Here is a 17,811-nt window from a genome sequence, read left to right on the forward strand (position 1 = left end):
TTTCTGATATTCGTCTGCTCATTGATACTGCTCACTGCTACTGCTAACTTCCTGCACATACTTCCAGGTATTATTAGACAATAGATGAATTCACTTTTTGATATGTGCCACAGCCGTACTGTAACGTTTAAAGATACAAAATAATGCGTATGCTCCAAGATACAAGATATAAGATACAAGAAAATTTATTGAACGTCGGATAAATACAACATATATAACTAGCTTAAATCTATTTTCCGACAAACACAAGTTAATAAGCTCAACATAAGTAAAACAGCTGTAAGAAATTGCATACATGTTAAAGCACATTAAAGTAAATAAAACATATCTGACACAAAGGAAATAAGAACAAATCACAAATTATCACATACATGTTACAGCACATAAAAGCAACATAAAACATAGCTAGCAAATAAGAAGAAAAAGCAAATTACCACATACATGTTAAAGCACATTTAAAGCAACATAAAAGAAAAACGCTGACACTTATCAAGTAAGAAAAGTTACAATTTACAACATACATATTAAAACAACATAAATGAAGATATCACATACATGTTAAAGAACCATAAAAACAAATTAAAACATAACTGACGGAGATATTTGCATCACCAGCATACAGCATCTGTAACTAATGCTAAAAAGGAAAAAAAGTATTACAATCACAGAAATTAAAAGTACATTTAAAAGCGGTGGTATTATATAATACATGCATTACAGATGACAAAGCAAGCAAAGCATAAAATAATCTAAACAAAAACTAAGAAAAAACTAAGAAACACAGGGGAAGTAACTAAAGCGGAAGTATAAACACATGACACATTCGCATTTGGGGCCAGTTCAGGGGCGGACCAGTCTGACAAAATCCTTGTAGTTATCAATGATCCTGATGTCATTTGGCAGACAGTCCCACACCCTGACAGCCGCAAACTTGTATTTTGCCATACCCTGGGAACTTCTAACATATTTACATACCTGACATTATAAGAAGAATTTTTAACATTTGTTAGAGATTTTAAATTTTCTGGTGACATATTGTGAATTAATTTAAATGTTTCAGTGGCAATAGGTCTGAGCCTATCTAATACCCCAGTCACACATACGGCGCGGATAGCTACGTCTAGCCATGGATAGAAACGTAGTAATCTGTATCGATCCGTACCTGAGCCGTACCTTAAAGTAGTAATCCGTATCAATCCGTACGGCTGAGGTACGGATCGATACGGAATACTACGTCTATATCCTTGTCTAGACGTAGCTATCCGCGCCGTATGTGTGACTGGGCTATAAATGAAATGATGTCATACTTACTTTGTTTAATAATGTATCCTATGAGGAAGAGTTATCGTCAAAAACAATCCTAAGTGCTCTATATTTCAAAAGTGCCAAATTAACGGACAGTAATTAAAGTTGGATTTAATAAAAGTTTTGAAAATAACTAATCTAGTATGAAAATTTAAGATTTTACTTAACTTCTGCCGGACATTTAGTTGTTTTGCTGCCTTTTGACATTAATCAGTAACATGGCTGTCAAAATTTAAGAGATAATCGAGATTAATTCCTAAAAGTTTAACTTCATCTTCACATATGATCTCATTTTGGTCAATTTGAAAGGATTTTATTAACATATTTCTTTTGCTTCCTACACATATAGACAGATTTTTTTTTCTGGATTTACCTGCATATGGTAAATGTCAAACCAGTTTATTAAAGATTTACTTTCTGTTTCTAATGGGTATTTGAATGTGTTTAAAGGACAGAGTATTGTCATCTGCATAGTTGTATAGAGTAGATTGGTGTACAAAATAACAGATGTCATTTATAAACATATCAAAGATAAGAAGTTCTAAAATTGGTGCTTGGGGCACCCCTTTAATGATTTCTAACCAGTCACTTTTAACATCATTAATTTTAAATCTTTGGCTTCTATTTGTCAGGTAACTATTAGTTTGCTTGCCTTATTTGTAAGACTATAGACTCTTAACTTTAAAATAATAAGATTATGGGACAGACAGTCGGCCTTAGACAGATTCATCAGTACTGCATCTACATATTTGTTCTCGTTTAGGGCTTGTTTCCAGTCTTCAAATAGCCATAGAAGAGTGACCTGACAGCAAAAAGTTGTTCGAAATGCTGCACAGGAGGGACGAAAAATGGAGTTGAAATGTCCGTTTAGTTGTTTACTAATTGTTCTTTCATACAATTTTGAAAGTGTGAGTAGGATGCTGACGGGTCAGTTTTTTTGAACAAAAGGGTAATCTTTTTTAAAAATAGGGGTCACGTGAGCTTGCTTTAATTTTGTGGGGAATTCTCCTTTATTATATTATAATTGTGTTTGCAATAGAAGTAATTTGGGAGTTGAGTCTGGGATTTCCGGCCTTGATTAGTTTTGGGGGAATGCATCAACTCCAGTCGCTGTTTTACAGTCTAATTGTTTAATGCAGGTTGCAATATCTTTCTCTGTAGCCTAACCTTAGCAAAATTGAAAGTCTGTGTATTTATATTATCGCTGATTGCTTTGATACTAGGATGGTCCTTATTTACAGGAGTATTGTCATTAATACCAATGTTTTTTGCAATGTTTACATAAGAGGAATTTATTTTGTCTACAACTTAGTTTTAATCAGATATCAGTTTATTTTGTTCTTGATCTTAAAGTATGATTTGGCTATTGGATTTCATGACTGATTTTTGAGATAAAAATGGCTTGATAGTTGGCCAGAAGTCTTGCGACTTCGGGTCACCATCACATTTTTCCTAAAATAAACCGTAATAGATTCACGTTTTATTGTTGTTCTCGCATTTCGTAATTGAGTATATTTTTTTCGGTTTTCAGTTTTTTTTAGATATATGTTCTAGGCTAGTATGGTTTTATAAATAACTTTTCTGTAATGGGAATTCATATACGGAAGTGGATTTCGTTTTGGTACTTTCTGTTGAGTTGGGGCATGTTCATCAACAACTTGTTTCAATAACAATTTATGTGCCCAGTAAATGTCATTGACTTGATCAAATGCGCGTGCTACATGAAAAGGTACGTGTGACAAGTCATAGTTAAATTGATCAGCATCGAAGCCTTTATAGCTTCTGAAAGTGACTTTCTTTTTGAACATAGACTGGCATTGCTCTATCAATGATGTAGCTATTAGATTATGACAATCACGTAAACCACAGTTAAAGTTTACAGTATTGCAGAGAAGTCTTTTTGAGTTTGTTAAAATTACATCAATTAATGTTGGATCTTTCGTAAAAGAGGTTGGTCCACGTATAATATTTTCGAGGTTCAAGCTATCATAGACATTTGTTAAGGGCCTACCCTTTTTTCCCAGTTAATCAAAATTTGAGTCACCAATACAGATCAAATGGTCAAATACCATACATATTTTATCCAAACAATTACTACATTGTAAAACAGACTTCAAAAACAAAGTCTGACATAGATGGTTGCTTATATATACTAAGGATACACTGTTTTCTTTTATTCATTGAGAATTCATAAAACATACATTCTAAATCCTTGGGCTCAAGGTCTTTCCTACGCTTAAAAGGCAGGTCAGACCAGACAAAAGTCATCAATCCGCCTCTACGGGTATTTTTATCTTTTCGTTCCATTTTAAAACCATCTGTACGCAAAAGATTGTTATTAAAAGTTTCATCAATTTTGGTTTCAGCGACTGTAAAAAAGTCTACCAGGTTATCATCCAAAACTTACTCTAGATCTTCAAATTTATAACGAACACTATTTATATTAAATATACTAATGATAAGTCTTTTTCTATTTTCATTTCTAAGTGAACTAAGTTCATCAAATATATCAGAATTTGAGTTATTGTGATCATAAGAGTCTGAGTTTATTGAAAGTCTTAAATTTACATAATCGAGTTCCTCATTACCTTGTTGATCTACATGTGCATTTAGCAGCCAGTCTTCTCCTGGATCTGGTTGAGGTGAGTAACTATCGTTTAAGGTGGTAACGTTTGTACTAAGAGTTGCCTCCCTTACATATATATTTGTCTCTAGTGAGGTATCAGCCATCCGGTCTTCTCTCATTTTTGGAGAAGCTGAAATGTTTGAGTTCGTTATTCTTGTATCATTTGAAACTATTGATCGATATGGGATCAACAGTAGAATCCCTAGAATGATTTTATATCAAGGATATATTGCAAAATCACATAACGAACACTATTTATATTAAATTTACTAATGATAGCTCTTTTTCTATTTTCATTTCTAAGTTCATTTTATGTGCAGCCAGTGTTCGCATCTGTCACATACAACGGCACGATGTGTTTTTGCCACCGCCTTCGAGCAGAACCCACAAATGTGTTTAGCAGGAACTGGACTGGTCGAAATATCGCCACTTAATAGCAGTATTGTCAGTTTGTAAAATCTTCCAAAATCGAAGAGAGCGTTCATTCATGAGTACAAGGTTGTAATGGGTGGAGGTATGACACTTTTTCATTCGTGATAGTTGTATGTGCAAGAGTTAAAGTTTTCGATAACCAGAGGAACAAGGGGTAAGACTGTGATAATTGCAGGTACAAGAGTTAAAAGTGGTGATAATTGGAGGTGAAAGTGTTTAAGGTTGTGACAAATCAAATTGCAAGGATTAAAAAATGTGGTTATTGGAAGCGCATGACATTAAGGGCCTAAAATATGAGGTGTAAGAGGTTAAGGATTTGATAACTGGAGGAGCAAGAGTTTAAGGTTGTCATAATTGGAAGTGCTAGAGATTATGGTTGTGATATCATGGTGAACAGTTGTTCAATTTCGCGATAATTTGAGGTGCAAAGGTGCAAGTTTGTGAAAGTTTGAAGTGCACGTGTTAAAGGTAGTGATTAACTGTGTTGGAAGATTATAATATCGTAGTGGATGGAGGTGCAAGAGTTTCAGGTTGTGATAATTTGGGATGCAATATCTTAACGTTGTGATAACTTGAGGTGCAAAAGTGTAAAGATTTAGTGAATCGAAGTGTAAGAGTTTCAGGTTGTGATAATTTGAGGTGCAAGAGTTTAAGGTTATGAAAATTGGAGGTGCAAATGTTGAATGCTTTGATAGTTGGAGGTGCAAGAGAAAAAACAAGTAATAACTGGAGATGCAAGAGTTTCAAGGTAGTGATTATTAGAGGTGTAAGATTTATAGGTTGTGATAAATGAAAGTTCAAGTGTTAAATGTGTGATAATTTGAGATGGAATAGTGTAAGGTCTGTTAGTTGGAGATGCAAGTGTTAAAGGTTATGTTCCAATTCTTCAATTCTTTCAATGATATATAAAATCACTACTTACTAACATATATTCAGTTATATATTATGTGGATTAGTACGGTACGACACTCTAGTAATTTATTGCCTCTAATATCCAATCCATATATTTTATAGTAATATAAAGAAAGTTGAAATCATTTGACATGTACTGTACTTTTAAAATTACCAGAAAATACAGATAGCAGGTTTGGATAGCATCGTTTGTTAGTGAAACTTTTATTGTTTGTCAAGTTCATGCTTGTTTGTAACCGTTCTCATTTATCTTAAATAGCATTATAAAGAATAGATGCTAGGTGGTTTTTTGTACGTTTGTGGTTGAAGTCATATACAGAAGATAACCTCAAACATAGTTGTATCATAAGTGCAGCGGAACGTCTTGTAAAAGTGTAGATTGTACCTATAAGTTATAAGAACTAATTTAAACGTTGTGGTTTAATAATCATATCCTTTTTACTTACCACTGAAAAGAAAATTGGTTCTAAATATAGAAGCTGACTGAGAGGTTTAATCAACATAAATTTTTAATAATGAATCAATTTATGATAAATTGTAATTAGGCATTTACGTTTGCTCTAAAGAATATCTACACAAGTTCAGTGCAGAGGTAGACATAATGACAGTGAATGTATCAACATTGTAACTTACGTTCTGTTCTTTCAATACGTGCAGCTTCCGCTGCTTGTAACTCAGGATTTGTATCTGAAATGAAGAAAAAGAAGAAATATAACGTTCGTATGCAATCAAAATGAAACAAAAGGAAGTTAGGTTTACATGATTAACTTTTTCCATCAAGTCGAGCCTCACAGGCAACATATGGGTTGAAAAAAACATTGTCTAGACCTAGATTCTTGTAAAGCAGATGATTGGCACTGACCAAAAACGGCAAACACATAAAAAGCTAGGCTGCCATTAGAAAAAAACATCTTTTTATAAAATTGTGCCAGTTTCGTTTGAAATGTACAAGCACCTAAAATGCATGAAAAATACAGCTTTTACCTTCATATCAACAGTTTCTAAGATTTTATGGCATTTTCCGTAACATAAGACAACGCGTCAGATTTTGCCAAAAATAGCTGTCGCGACATAATGTTCAATCAGTTCTCCTAACTCTAGCCTAGTATTGCCCTGTTTTGTCATTTTCTACCCTGATCTGCATGAAGTGTATTGAAATTGCCACTATTTATATTTGAGAAAATCAAGTCATACAGCTGGTTTTATATGATCAATATGTCTAGATAGTTTTGTAGAAGATCTCAAAATGACTTCCATTTTAAGAGTTCTGCACGTTCGAATCTAAATTTTTCCTACAATGTAGAATTTTGTTAAACTCTGAATTTTCAAAACTTCAGAATATACTTAGAACATTCAGCAAATATAAAAGATAGCCGTGAACTTGAAGCTTTGCTAGACTAATTTGAAAAATTTTAACCTCACGAATTGTTTTTTCATAATGGGAAAATCATTACTTTCAAAACATTTTTGCGGATAGTTATTTTTCTACAATGAAGATATTAATGAAACCTCTCACAATTGTACATAATTTGGTGAAATAAAATGTATAGGTCCGTGTGGTTGTGATTGAGATAGTTGACCAGGATTACAGTGAACAGCACATTTCACACTAAGAAACACTTTAAGACATCGTTCTGAATTATTTAACGTATGTCATATTTTAACTTTAGAAAGATAGTAACAGTGCCATTGTGATAAATTTGCTCAGCTAAAATAATTTTCAATTACACCTAATCCAGGCCTTATTCTACATTTTGCGGATAAATGACGTTACACCATCACTTCTCGTTAAGTAAACGTGCAAAACTACCTTATATATGTTTTGACGTCTGAAAAATCATTTCAAAGGAGAATTATTTTAATATTTTCTGTGTATGTAAACAGAACAAACCAAACTCAGCCAATAGCGGTCACATGTTTTAGATAGTTTAGTTTGTTTAGCTATTTCAGTATTATTTTTGAAACATGACACGTGCAATAGCTAGAATCTTATGTCATTTCTAGTAACTGACAAATTACAAGTCCGCAACTTTAATAGAGAAAGCCAAATGATAAGAACACAGCCTCCTCCAAACCAGACCCTACATCAGTATATGTGTAAATGATTGTCAATTATACTGAAAATATATAAAAAATTAAGCGGAACAAAATATTATTGGGGAGTTCACACTTTTGCTACTGCTATTGTTGCTACTGTTACTGCATATTTCACATTTTTGCTACTGCTACTGCTGATATTGCTACTGCAAAGTTCACATTTTTGCAACTGCTACTGCTGCTACTTCAAAGTTCACATTTTTGCAACTGCAACTGCTTCTGCTACTGTTGCTACAGTTACTGCAAATGGCACATTTTTGCTACTGCTTCTGCTACTGCTACTGTTATACTGTTACGGCCAGTTTCTCGATTTTTCTACCGCAACTGCTGCTGCTTACTTTTCTGCTGGCAAATCTGCTACTGCTACTGCCGATATAATATTTTTGCTTTTGCTATTGTTACTACTGCTACTGCCAGTTTCACGATTTTTGATCCCTACAACAACTGCTTATAACTCTAATGCTACTGCAACTGCTGCTACGCGTACTGCAAATTTTACGTTTCTGTTACTTCTGCTACTGCTACACGTTTTCTCATATTCGTCTGCTCATTGATACTGCTCACTGCTACTGCTAACTTCCTGCACATACTTCCAGGTATTATTAGACAATAGATGAGTCCACTTTTTGATATGTGCCACATCTGTACTGTAACGTTTAAAGATACAAAACAATGCGTATGCTCCAAGATACAAGATATAAGATACCAGAAAATTTATTGAACGTCGGATAAATACAACATATATAACTAGCTTAAATCTATTTTCCGACAAACACAAGTTAATAAGCTCAACATAAGTAAAACAGCTGTAAGAAATTGCATACATGTTAAAGCACATTAAAGTAAATAAATCATATCTGACACAAAGGAAATAAGAACAAATCACAAATTATCACATTCATGTTACAGCACATAAAAGCAACATAAAACATAGCTAGCAAATAAGAAGAAAAAGCAATTTACCACATACATGTTAAAACACATTTAAAGCAACATAAAAGAAAAACGCTGACACTTAGCAAATAAGAAAAGTCACAATTTACAACATACATATTAAAACAACATAAATGAAGAAATCACGTACATGTTAAAGAACCATAAAAACAACTTAAAACATAACTGACGGAGATATTTGCATCACCAGCATACAGCATCTGTAACTAATTCTAAAAAGGAAGAAAAGAATTACAAGCACAGAAATTAAAAGTACATTTAAAAGCGGTGGTATTATATAATACATGCATTACAGATGACAAAGCAAGCAAAGCATAAAATAATCTAAACAAAAACTAAGAAAAAACTAAGAAACACAGGGGAAGTAACTAAAGCGGAAGTATAAACACATGACACATTCGCATTTGGGGCCAGTTCAGGGGCGGACCAGTCTGACATAATCCTTGTAGTTATCAATGATCCTGATATCATTTGGCAGACTGTCCCACACCCTGACAGCCTCAAACTTGTATTTTGCCATACCCTGGGAACTTCTAACATATTCACATACCTGACATTATAAGAAGAATCTTTAGTATTTGTTAGAGATCTTAAATTTTCTGGTTACATATTGTGAATTAATTTAAATGTTTCAGTGGCAATAGATCTTATACCCCAGTCACACATACGGCGCGGATAGCTACGTCCAGCTACGGATAGAAACGTAGTAATCTGTATCGATTCATACCTGAGCCGTACCTTAAAGTAGTAATCCGTATCAATCCGTACCAATCCGTACGGCTGAGGTACGGATCGATACGGATTACTACGTCTATATCCGTGGCTAGACGTAGCTATCCGCGCCGTATGAGTGACTGGGCTATAAATGAATGTCATACTAACTTTGTTTAATAATGTATCGTATGAGGAAGAGTTATCGTCAAAAACAATCCTAAGTGCTCTATATTTCAAAAGTGCCAAGTTAACGGACAGTAATTAAAGTTGGATTTAATAAAAGTTTTGAAAATAACTAATCTAGTATCAAAATTTAAGATTTTACTTAACCTTTGCCGGACATTTAGTTGTTTTGCTGCCTTTTGACATAAATCTGTAACTTGGCTGTCAAAATTTAAGAGGTAATCGAGATTAATTCCTAAAAGTTTAACTTCATCTTCACATATGATCTCATATTGGTCAATTTGAAAGGATTTTATTAACTTATTTCTTTTGCTTCCTACACATATAGACTGATTTTTTTCTGGATTTACCTGCATATGGTAAATGTCAAACCAGTTTATTAAATATTTACTTTCTGTTTCTAATGGGTATTTGAATGTGTTTATATCTGCATGACTGAAGGACAGGGTATTGTCATCTGCATAGTTGTATAGATTAGATTGGTGTACACAATAACAGATGTCATTTATAAACATATCAAAGATAAGAAGTTCTAAAATTGGTGCTTGGGGCACCCCTTTAATGATTTCTAACCAGTCACTTTTAACATCATTAATTCTAACTCTTTGGCTTCTATTTGTCAGGTAAATCCATTAGTTTGCATGCATGCCAGATTTGTAAGACTATAGACTCTTAACTTTAAAATAATAAGATTATGGGACAGACAGTCAATGGCCTTAGACAGATTCATCAGCACCGCATCTACATATTTGTTCTCGTTTAGGGCTTGTTTCCAGTCTTCAAATAGCCGTAGAAGAGTGACCTGACAGCAAAAAGAGGGAATGCATTAACTCCAGTCGCTGTTTTACAGTCTAATTGTTTAATGCAGGTTGCAATATCTTTCTCTGCAGTCTAACCTTAGCAAAATTGAAAGTCTGTATATCTATATTATCGCTGATTGCTTTTATACTAGGACGGTCCTTATTATTAATACCAATGTTTTTTTGCAATGTTTACATAAGAGGAATTCTTTTGTCTACAACTAAGTTTTGATAAGATATATTAAGTTTATTTTGTTCTTGATCTTAAAGTATGATTTGGCTATTGGATTTCATGACTGATTTTTGAGATTTTTGTGTTCCGTTGTTTGTTCGTTTTGTCCTTGTGTGTTGACTTTGTGTGCGTGCGTGTGTGTATGCTTATTGTTCGTCTAGTCCTTATGTGTTGGCTTTGAGTGTGTGTGTGTGTGTGTTGTTCGTTTTGTCCTGATGTGTAAGCTTTGAGTGTGTGTGGTGCACGCGTTTGCGTGCTGGGGGGTTCGTTTTGAGGAGGCTGCGCTTTTGGTGCGTGGCATTCCCTGTTTGATATTTTTCTTTGTTTTGATAGTTGGCCAGAAGTCTTGCGACTTTGGGTCACGATCATATTTGCCCTAAAATAAAACGTAATAGATTCACGTTTTCTTTTTGTTCTCGTATTTCGTAACTGAGTATATATTTTCGGTTTTCATGTTTTTTTTTAGATATATGTTCTAGGCTAGTATGGTTTTATAAATAACTTTTCTGTAATTGGAATTCATATACGGAAGTGGATTTCGTTTTGGTACTTTCTGTTGAGTTGGGGCATGTTCATCAACAACTTGTTTCAATAACAATTCATGTGCCCAGTAAATGTCATTGACATGATCAAATGCGCGTGCTACATGAAAAGGTACGTGTGACAAGTCATAGCTAAATTCAGCATCGAAGCCTTTATAGCTTCAGAAAGTGACTTTCTTTTTGGACATAGACTGACATTGCTCTACCAGTGATGTAGCTATTAGATTATGACAGTCACTTAAACCACAGTTAAAGTTTACAGTATTGCAGAAAAGTCTTTCTGAGTTTGTTAAAACTACACCAATTAAAGTTGGATCTTTCGTAAAAGAGGTCGGTCCACGTATAATATTTTCGAGGTTCAAGCTATCACAGACATTTGTTAAGGGCCTACCCTTTTTTCCCAGTTAATCAAAATTTGAGTCACCAATACAGATCAAATGGTCAAATACCATACATATTTTATCCAAACAATTACTAAAACAGACTTCAAAAACAAAGTCTGACATAGATGGTTGCTTATATATACTAAGGATACACTGTTTTCTTTTATACATTGAGAATTCATAAAACATACATCCAACATACATTCTAAATCCTTGGGCTCAAGGTCTTTTCTACGCTTAAAAGGCAGGTCAGACCAGACAATAGTCATCAATCCGCCCCCACGGGCATTTCTATCATTTAGTTCCATTTTAAAATCATCTGTACTAAAAAGATTGTTATTAAAAGTTTCATCAATTTTGGTTTCAGCGACTGTAAAAAAGTCTACCAGGTTATCATCCAAAACTTACTCTAGATCTTCAAATTTATAACGAACACTATTTATATTATATATACTAATGATAAGTCTTTTTCTATTTTCATTTCTAAGTGAACTAAATTCATCAAATATATCAGAATTTGAGTTATTGTGATCATAAGAGTCCGAGTTTATAGAAAGACTCATATTTACATCATCGAGTTCCTCATTACCTTGTTGATCTACATGTGCATTTAGAAGCCAGTCTTCTTCTGGATCTGGTTGAGGTGGGTAACTATCGTTTAAGGTGGTAACGTTTGTACTAAGAGTTGCCTCCCTTACATACATATTTGTCTCTAGTGAGGTATCAGCCATCCGATCTTCTCTCATTTTTGGATAAGCTGAAATGTTTGAGTTATTGATATTCGTTATTCTTGTATCATTTGAAACTACTGATCCGTATAGGATTAACAGTACAATCTCTAGAATGATTTTATATCAAGGATATATTGCAAAATGACGGATCATCATCATTGCATAACTGGTTGTACTGTTTTGGAAAAATCCTGAACATTTTATGTGCAGCCAGTGTTCGCATCTGTCACATACAACGGCACGATGTGTTTTTGCCACCGCCTTCGAGCAGAACCCACAAATGTGTTTAGCAGGAACTGGACTGCTCGCAATACACCACTTAATAGCAGTATTGTTAGTTTGTAAAATCTTCCAAAATCAAGGAGAGCGTCCGTTCATGGGTTCAAGGTTTTAATGGATGGAGGTATGACACTTTTCCGTTCGTGATAGTTGTATGTGCAAGAGTTAAAGTTTGCGATAACCGGAGGCACAAGGTTTAAGACTGTCATAATTGCAGGTACAAGAGTTAAAAATGGTGATAATTGGAGGTGAAAGTGTTTAAGGTTTTGACAAATCAAATTGCAAAGATTAAAAGTTGTGGTTATTGGAAGCGCATGACATTAAGGGCCTAAAATATGAGGTGTAAGAGGTTAAGGATTTGATAATTGGAGGAGCAAGAGTTTAAGGTTGTCATAATTGGAAGTGCGAGAGTTTATGGTTGTGATAACATGGGGAACAGTTGTTCAATTTTGCGATAATTTGAGGCGGATGGAGGTGCAAGAGTTTCAGGTTGTGATAATTTGGGGTGCAATAGCTTATCGTCTGATAATTGAGGTGCAAAAGTGTAAATATTTAGTGAATCGAAGTGTAAGAGTTTCAGGTTGTGATAATTTGAGGAGCAAAAGAGTTTAAGGTTATTAAAATTGGAGGTGCAAATGTTGAATGCTTTGATAATTGGAGGTGCAAGAGAAAAAACACGTAATAACTGTAGATGCAAGAGTTTCAAGGTTGTGATTATTAGAGGTGTAAGATTTCTAGGTTGTGATAAATAAAAGTTCAAGTGTTAAATGTGTGATAATTTGAGATGAAATAGTGTAAGGTCTGTTAGTTGGAGATGCAAGTGTTAAAGGTTATTCTAATTGGAGGAGCATGAGTTGAAGGCTGTGATAATTGAAGCTGTATGATTTCAAAGTTATGGTGATTGGAGGTATAACTTTCCAAGGTTAAGATTGTTGTAGTTGCAAGAGGTAAAATTTGTGATAATTGAAGGTGCATGTGTCAAAAGTTGTGATATATCACAGTGCAAGGATTTAAGGCTGTGAAGATTGGTCGCGCATGGGATTAAGGGTCTAAAACTATGAAGTGCAAGAGATTAAGGTTAGCAAAAGTTGAAGGTTGTAATAATTGGAGGTGCACAAATTTAAGTTTGTGATTATTGGAAATATAATAGTTTCAGGTTGTGATTGTTGGATATGAAATAATTTAAGCTTGACAATGTGATAATGATAATGTGATAATGATGCTGCAAGAGTATATGATTGTGATAATTAGAGGTGCAAGAGTTTACGTTTGTAATAATTTAAAGTGCAAGGGATTAAGTTTGTGATAGTTTTAGATGCAAGAGATTAAGACTGTGATAACTGGAAGTGTAAGACTTGTAGGTTGTTATAATTAGAGATGTAAGAGATTAAGGTTGTGATAAATGGAGGTGCAAGATATTAAGGTTGTGATTATGGGAATGGACCTAAAATTTTAGTGTGAAACTGTAACGGGTTAACACAAAGAAAACTTAACGATTTTGAGTTCATTGCTAAGCTTGCTGCAAATCAAATTATAATTTTGTCTGAAACATGGACTGATAAAGATTCCAACCTTAATTTAGATAATTATACATGTTTCAATTTTTATAGAAAATTCAAATACAGGAAGGCCAAACGTAACAGTGGAGGCATGGTTATATACATTAAAAATGATACCAAGCCAGGCGTGTCCATTATGAAAAACCATTTTGATACAATAATATGCCTTAAACTTGATAAAGACTTTCTCAATTTTGCAGAGGATATGTTTTTAGCCGGGGTTTATATGTGGGGAGACGATTCCCCTGCTGCAAATTTAATTGATGCTGATCTGTTTAATCTACTCGAGCAAGACGTTTTCCATTATGAGCAATTGGGTAGTGTTTTACTTGCAGGAGATTGGAACTGTCGTGTGGGCAATAAATCTGACTTTATCAATTGTGACAAAAATATTGCTGATATTGACGGTGATGATTATTTTCCTGATGAACCCCTATATAGAACCTCAAGTGATAATTTATGTTAAGCTGTATTATGTTAGTGAATATGTTTTCATATGTAATAATTGCATCAACAAAGCACTATGTTATTACACAAGCCTGCCTTAAAATGGCAATAGTTGTAACTGAGAGAGGTGTATCTGAAAATTATGTATTTCTCAAACCATATTACATTAATTTTCACAGAATGATGTCTACTCTCTTACTTTTAAATAAGAAAACAGACAGTTTTTGATGTAAATATATGGAAAAACACTTCCAATATTCAATTTATTACAAAGAAATTGCCAAAAATGTTAGTATTTTTGTAAGAAAATACCACATTGTTCCCATTGTAATGTTAGTATTTTTGTAAGAAAATACCACATCGTTGCCATGGTAATGATTCACTGATCAGTATATCTAAGTCTTTTGAAATTTTAGCAAACTCACAGTTGATAATAACAGTCTAATAATTATATCTTCTTGCCTGATTTTCTTTCTTACTGTTTAATAGATAAGGTGTCTGTAATAATAAGATTAATGTCCTAGTTTTTGGGATGTTGTCTAATTTGATATCAAATAAATTCTGTATCTTGTTCAAAAGAATGTCATAAAACAGTTGTCTGTAAACTGTTAGCACACTAGAAAAAGCTAATTGTGTATTTATTTCACATTCTATGTAATTTATTGCTAGATTCATCAAGAGACTGTTAAAAAAGAGGTTAAACAACAGTGTTGCTATAGAAACGATTTTTAGAACATAAATATATTTATACTAAATGAAAGAAAGAGACAAAAAGAAATACATTTCCATTAACTGCATGTTGCTTTTGTTATTTTATCATGTATTTTATCTTGATATTATTTAAATATGGTGTCATTTTTAAGATATACTGCCTCAATTTTGATACAGTTAGACAAAAACATGGTGTCCGAAAAGTGGCAATATCTCCATGACAACGACTGATTTTTGTTGTCAAATTGAAGATTTTTACACAGAACGGGTCAGTCTGTCAGATTAGCCCAAAACCGCATTTTTGACCAAAATTGCATTTGGACCCAAAATCTCATGCTCTGTCACATATATCTAAATGCATTAGATAATAGTTCACGTGGTGTAAAAAATTGGGCGCTAGATGTAAAAAATCTGCTGAATGATTTTGGTTTTTCCGACATTTGGGAGCACCCGTTTAATGTCAATAGCAATACATTTATACCAGTTTTTAAGCAAAGAGTTATTGATTGTTTTAAACAAAAATGGTTTTCAGATTTAGGATCTAACCAAGTATTGAACACTTTGTATAAGTATATTAAACCACAATTTTGCATGGAATACTATCTTAGAACTATTGTTTGTAAATCTATCCGTAAGAATATTAGTAGAATACGAATATCAGCACATAGGCTACGCATAGAAACTGGTAGATACGGGCATAATAGAATACAGCGCCGTGAAAGACTATGTCAGTTATGTAACTTAGAGGAGGTGGAAGATGAATATCACTTTATTTTAGTATGCTCTAGTTACAATGACCTTCGCCAAAAATTTATTAAACGTTATTATTATACCAGACCAAGTATGTACAAATTAGTTGAATTGTTACAGTCAAACAATAAATCTGTTCTTGTTAATTTAGGTAAATTTATTAGTTTAGCCGACAAAAGGAGAAACGAATCGCTCCAGTTGGTACTGTAAAACTTTTGCCGAGTTGTCAACCATGAGGAAACTACACCTACGGTGGACACCGCCGTGGGGTAGGGGACACTCATGTGTTGCTCATATGTGGTACATACGGTTCGTTTTACATTTTACTCAATTCATATGTCAATTAATTATTTCGACCCATATACTATTTATGTTTGATTCATCCTTAGTGCAATTGACTTTACAGGTCAGTCTTATAAATGCATGTATAAGATATTTGTAATAAATTTGTCAGTGTGTTATATTGTACTGTATAACTTGTAAAAAATTTACAACGTATGATATCATGTCGTGCAGTTATAATAGAACAACATCTGTTAAATGTGAACGTCTATTCTCCATTTACAAACTGTGATTACATGTTGCTATATGTTTCTTTTCTTTACTTTTTTCTTTACGTAAACATTGTATGTGTTTATCACGTGACCAAGAAATAATTATATAAAATTGTATGTATATAATGAGATACTATGTATGTATAAGTTACTGAAATAAAATTATGTTCTGTTCTGTAATCAGATCTGTAATCAGATTATTGGAGGTGCAAAAGATTAAGGTTGTGATAATTGGATGTGTGCGAGATTAAGGAAGTGATAATTGTAGTTGCAAGAGATTAAAGCTGTGATAATTGGAGTTGCAAGAGTTGAAGGTTGTTTTAATTGAAGGTGTAAATTAAGGTCGCGATAATTAGAGGTGAAAGAGTTGAAGGATGCGATAATCTGAGGTACAAAGGTGTAAGAGGTAGATTGTTGGATGCGCAAGAATTTGAGGTTGTGATTATTTGAAAGTTAACGTTGTGAAAACTGGAGATAATTAGTAATTTCACATTGTGATTTTTGATGGTGCAAAAATTTAAAGGATTGATTAGCAGATATTTTAGAATTGACGGTCGTTAAAATTGGAAGTTATTATTATTATTATTATACCAGATTTATATAGCGCCCTTTTCATGATCAATTTCACGTTCAAAGGCGCTTTACATAGTTCAAATGCAGCCACACAGGGCGCATAATTCATCCTCTACTAGTACAGACACAGAGCGATCTGACCAGAGGGACAGAGTGAGACAAAGCCCCCACGACAGAGAGATAAAAATCAGATACAGGCTTGTCCGGCTAACTTAGCCTAGCTCGTTGCGAATAGACAGCCTGGTTCTTTAACGTGCCCAGTGTATAGCACTGATACATGCAAAAATTGCCTGGGTTCCTGACCAGTACACCTCTAGTTGGGTGGGAAACACTGAAAAGCGTTTCTGAAAATTCCCGAGTAGCTGCCGGGGATCGAACCCCCGACCTCAGGATTAGAAGGCCAGTGTGCAAACCACTGAGCTATCCGTCCAACACAAAGGTTTAAAACTTTGGTCATTTGAGGTGCAGGAATTAAAGGCGGGGATAATTAAAGGTTCAACAGTTTATGGTTGTGATAACATAAAGAATAAGGTTGTCATTAATAGAGAGTTTAATATTGTGGTAACATGAGGTAAACGGTTTTAATGTTGTAATGATAGAAGATGCATGATATTTTAAAGTCAAATTGAATGGATTTGGCACAATTACGTTAATGTTCTATGACAATTTGATTTTTTAATGTTTGGATATCCAATTTCATCATGCAACTATTAAGAAACTGCCCAATATCACTCGCCTGATATTTGTTTTGTTTTCACGTCAATGACCTGATATAAAAAAGTGACCCCGTCCATATTGTCGGACTACGTTTTGCATCTTTTCCATTTAAAATTCCGTTTTATTATAGAGGCCAGTTTCAATGTTGCATGACTTTTCTTTTTTCAAAACAGAATCTGTAATCTTAACAAGAGCTAGTAATTTCATTGACTTTGCCTGTCTCCACTTCTGTCACACAGACAATATAGTACTTAATGACGTCATTGTTTAATTAATGTACCTCATGACATCTCAATATTTACATGGATAG

General features: G+C 33.8%; 1 protein-coding gene across 3 annotated transcripts in view; it reads right to left on the reverse strand.

Moving 5' to 3' along the window:
• The window catches only part of LOC128554949 (baculoviral IAP repeat-containing protein 2-like), a 46,351-nt gene extending 34,420 nt beyond the window's left edge, over positions 1 to 11,931 (reverse strand). For all 3 annotated transcript variants that reach the window (XR_008369739.1, XM_053536287.1, XM_053536286.1), the window contains exons 1-3: positions 11,770 to 11,931; positions 5,909 to 5,962; positions 3,894 to 4,061 (exon numbers count right to left, since the gene is read on the reverse strand). Coding sequence is in view for 2 of the 3 variants with exons in the window: in XM_053536287.1 (XP_053392262.1) it covers positions 3,894 to 4,061; positions 5,909 to 5,962; positions 11,770 to 11,926 (379 nt within the window). In the remaining variant the exon portion in view is untranslated. The remainder of the gene's footprint in view (positions 1 to 3,893; positions 4,062 to 5,908; positions 5,963 to 11,769) is intronic.
• Positions 11,932 to 17,811: the final 5,880 nt, after the last annotated feature.

The sequence above is a fragment of the Mercenaria mercenaria genome, unplaced genomic scaffold, assembly GCF_021730395.1.
Source record: "Mercenaria mercenaria strain notata unplaced genomic scaffold, MADL_Memer_1 contig_893, whole genome shotgun sequence".
Classification (NCBI taxonomy): Eukaryota; Metazoa; Mollusca; class Bivalvia; order Venerida; family Veneridae; genus Mercenaria; species Mercenaria mercenaria.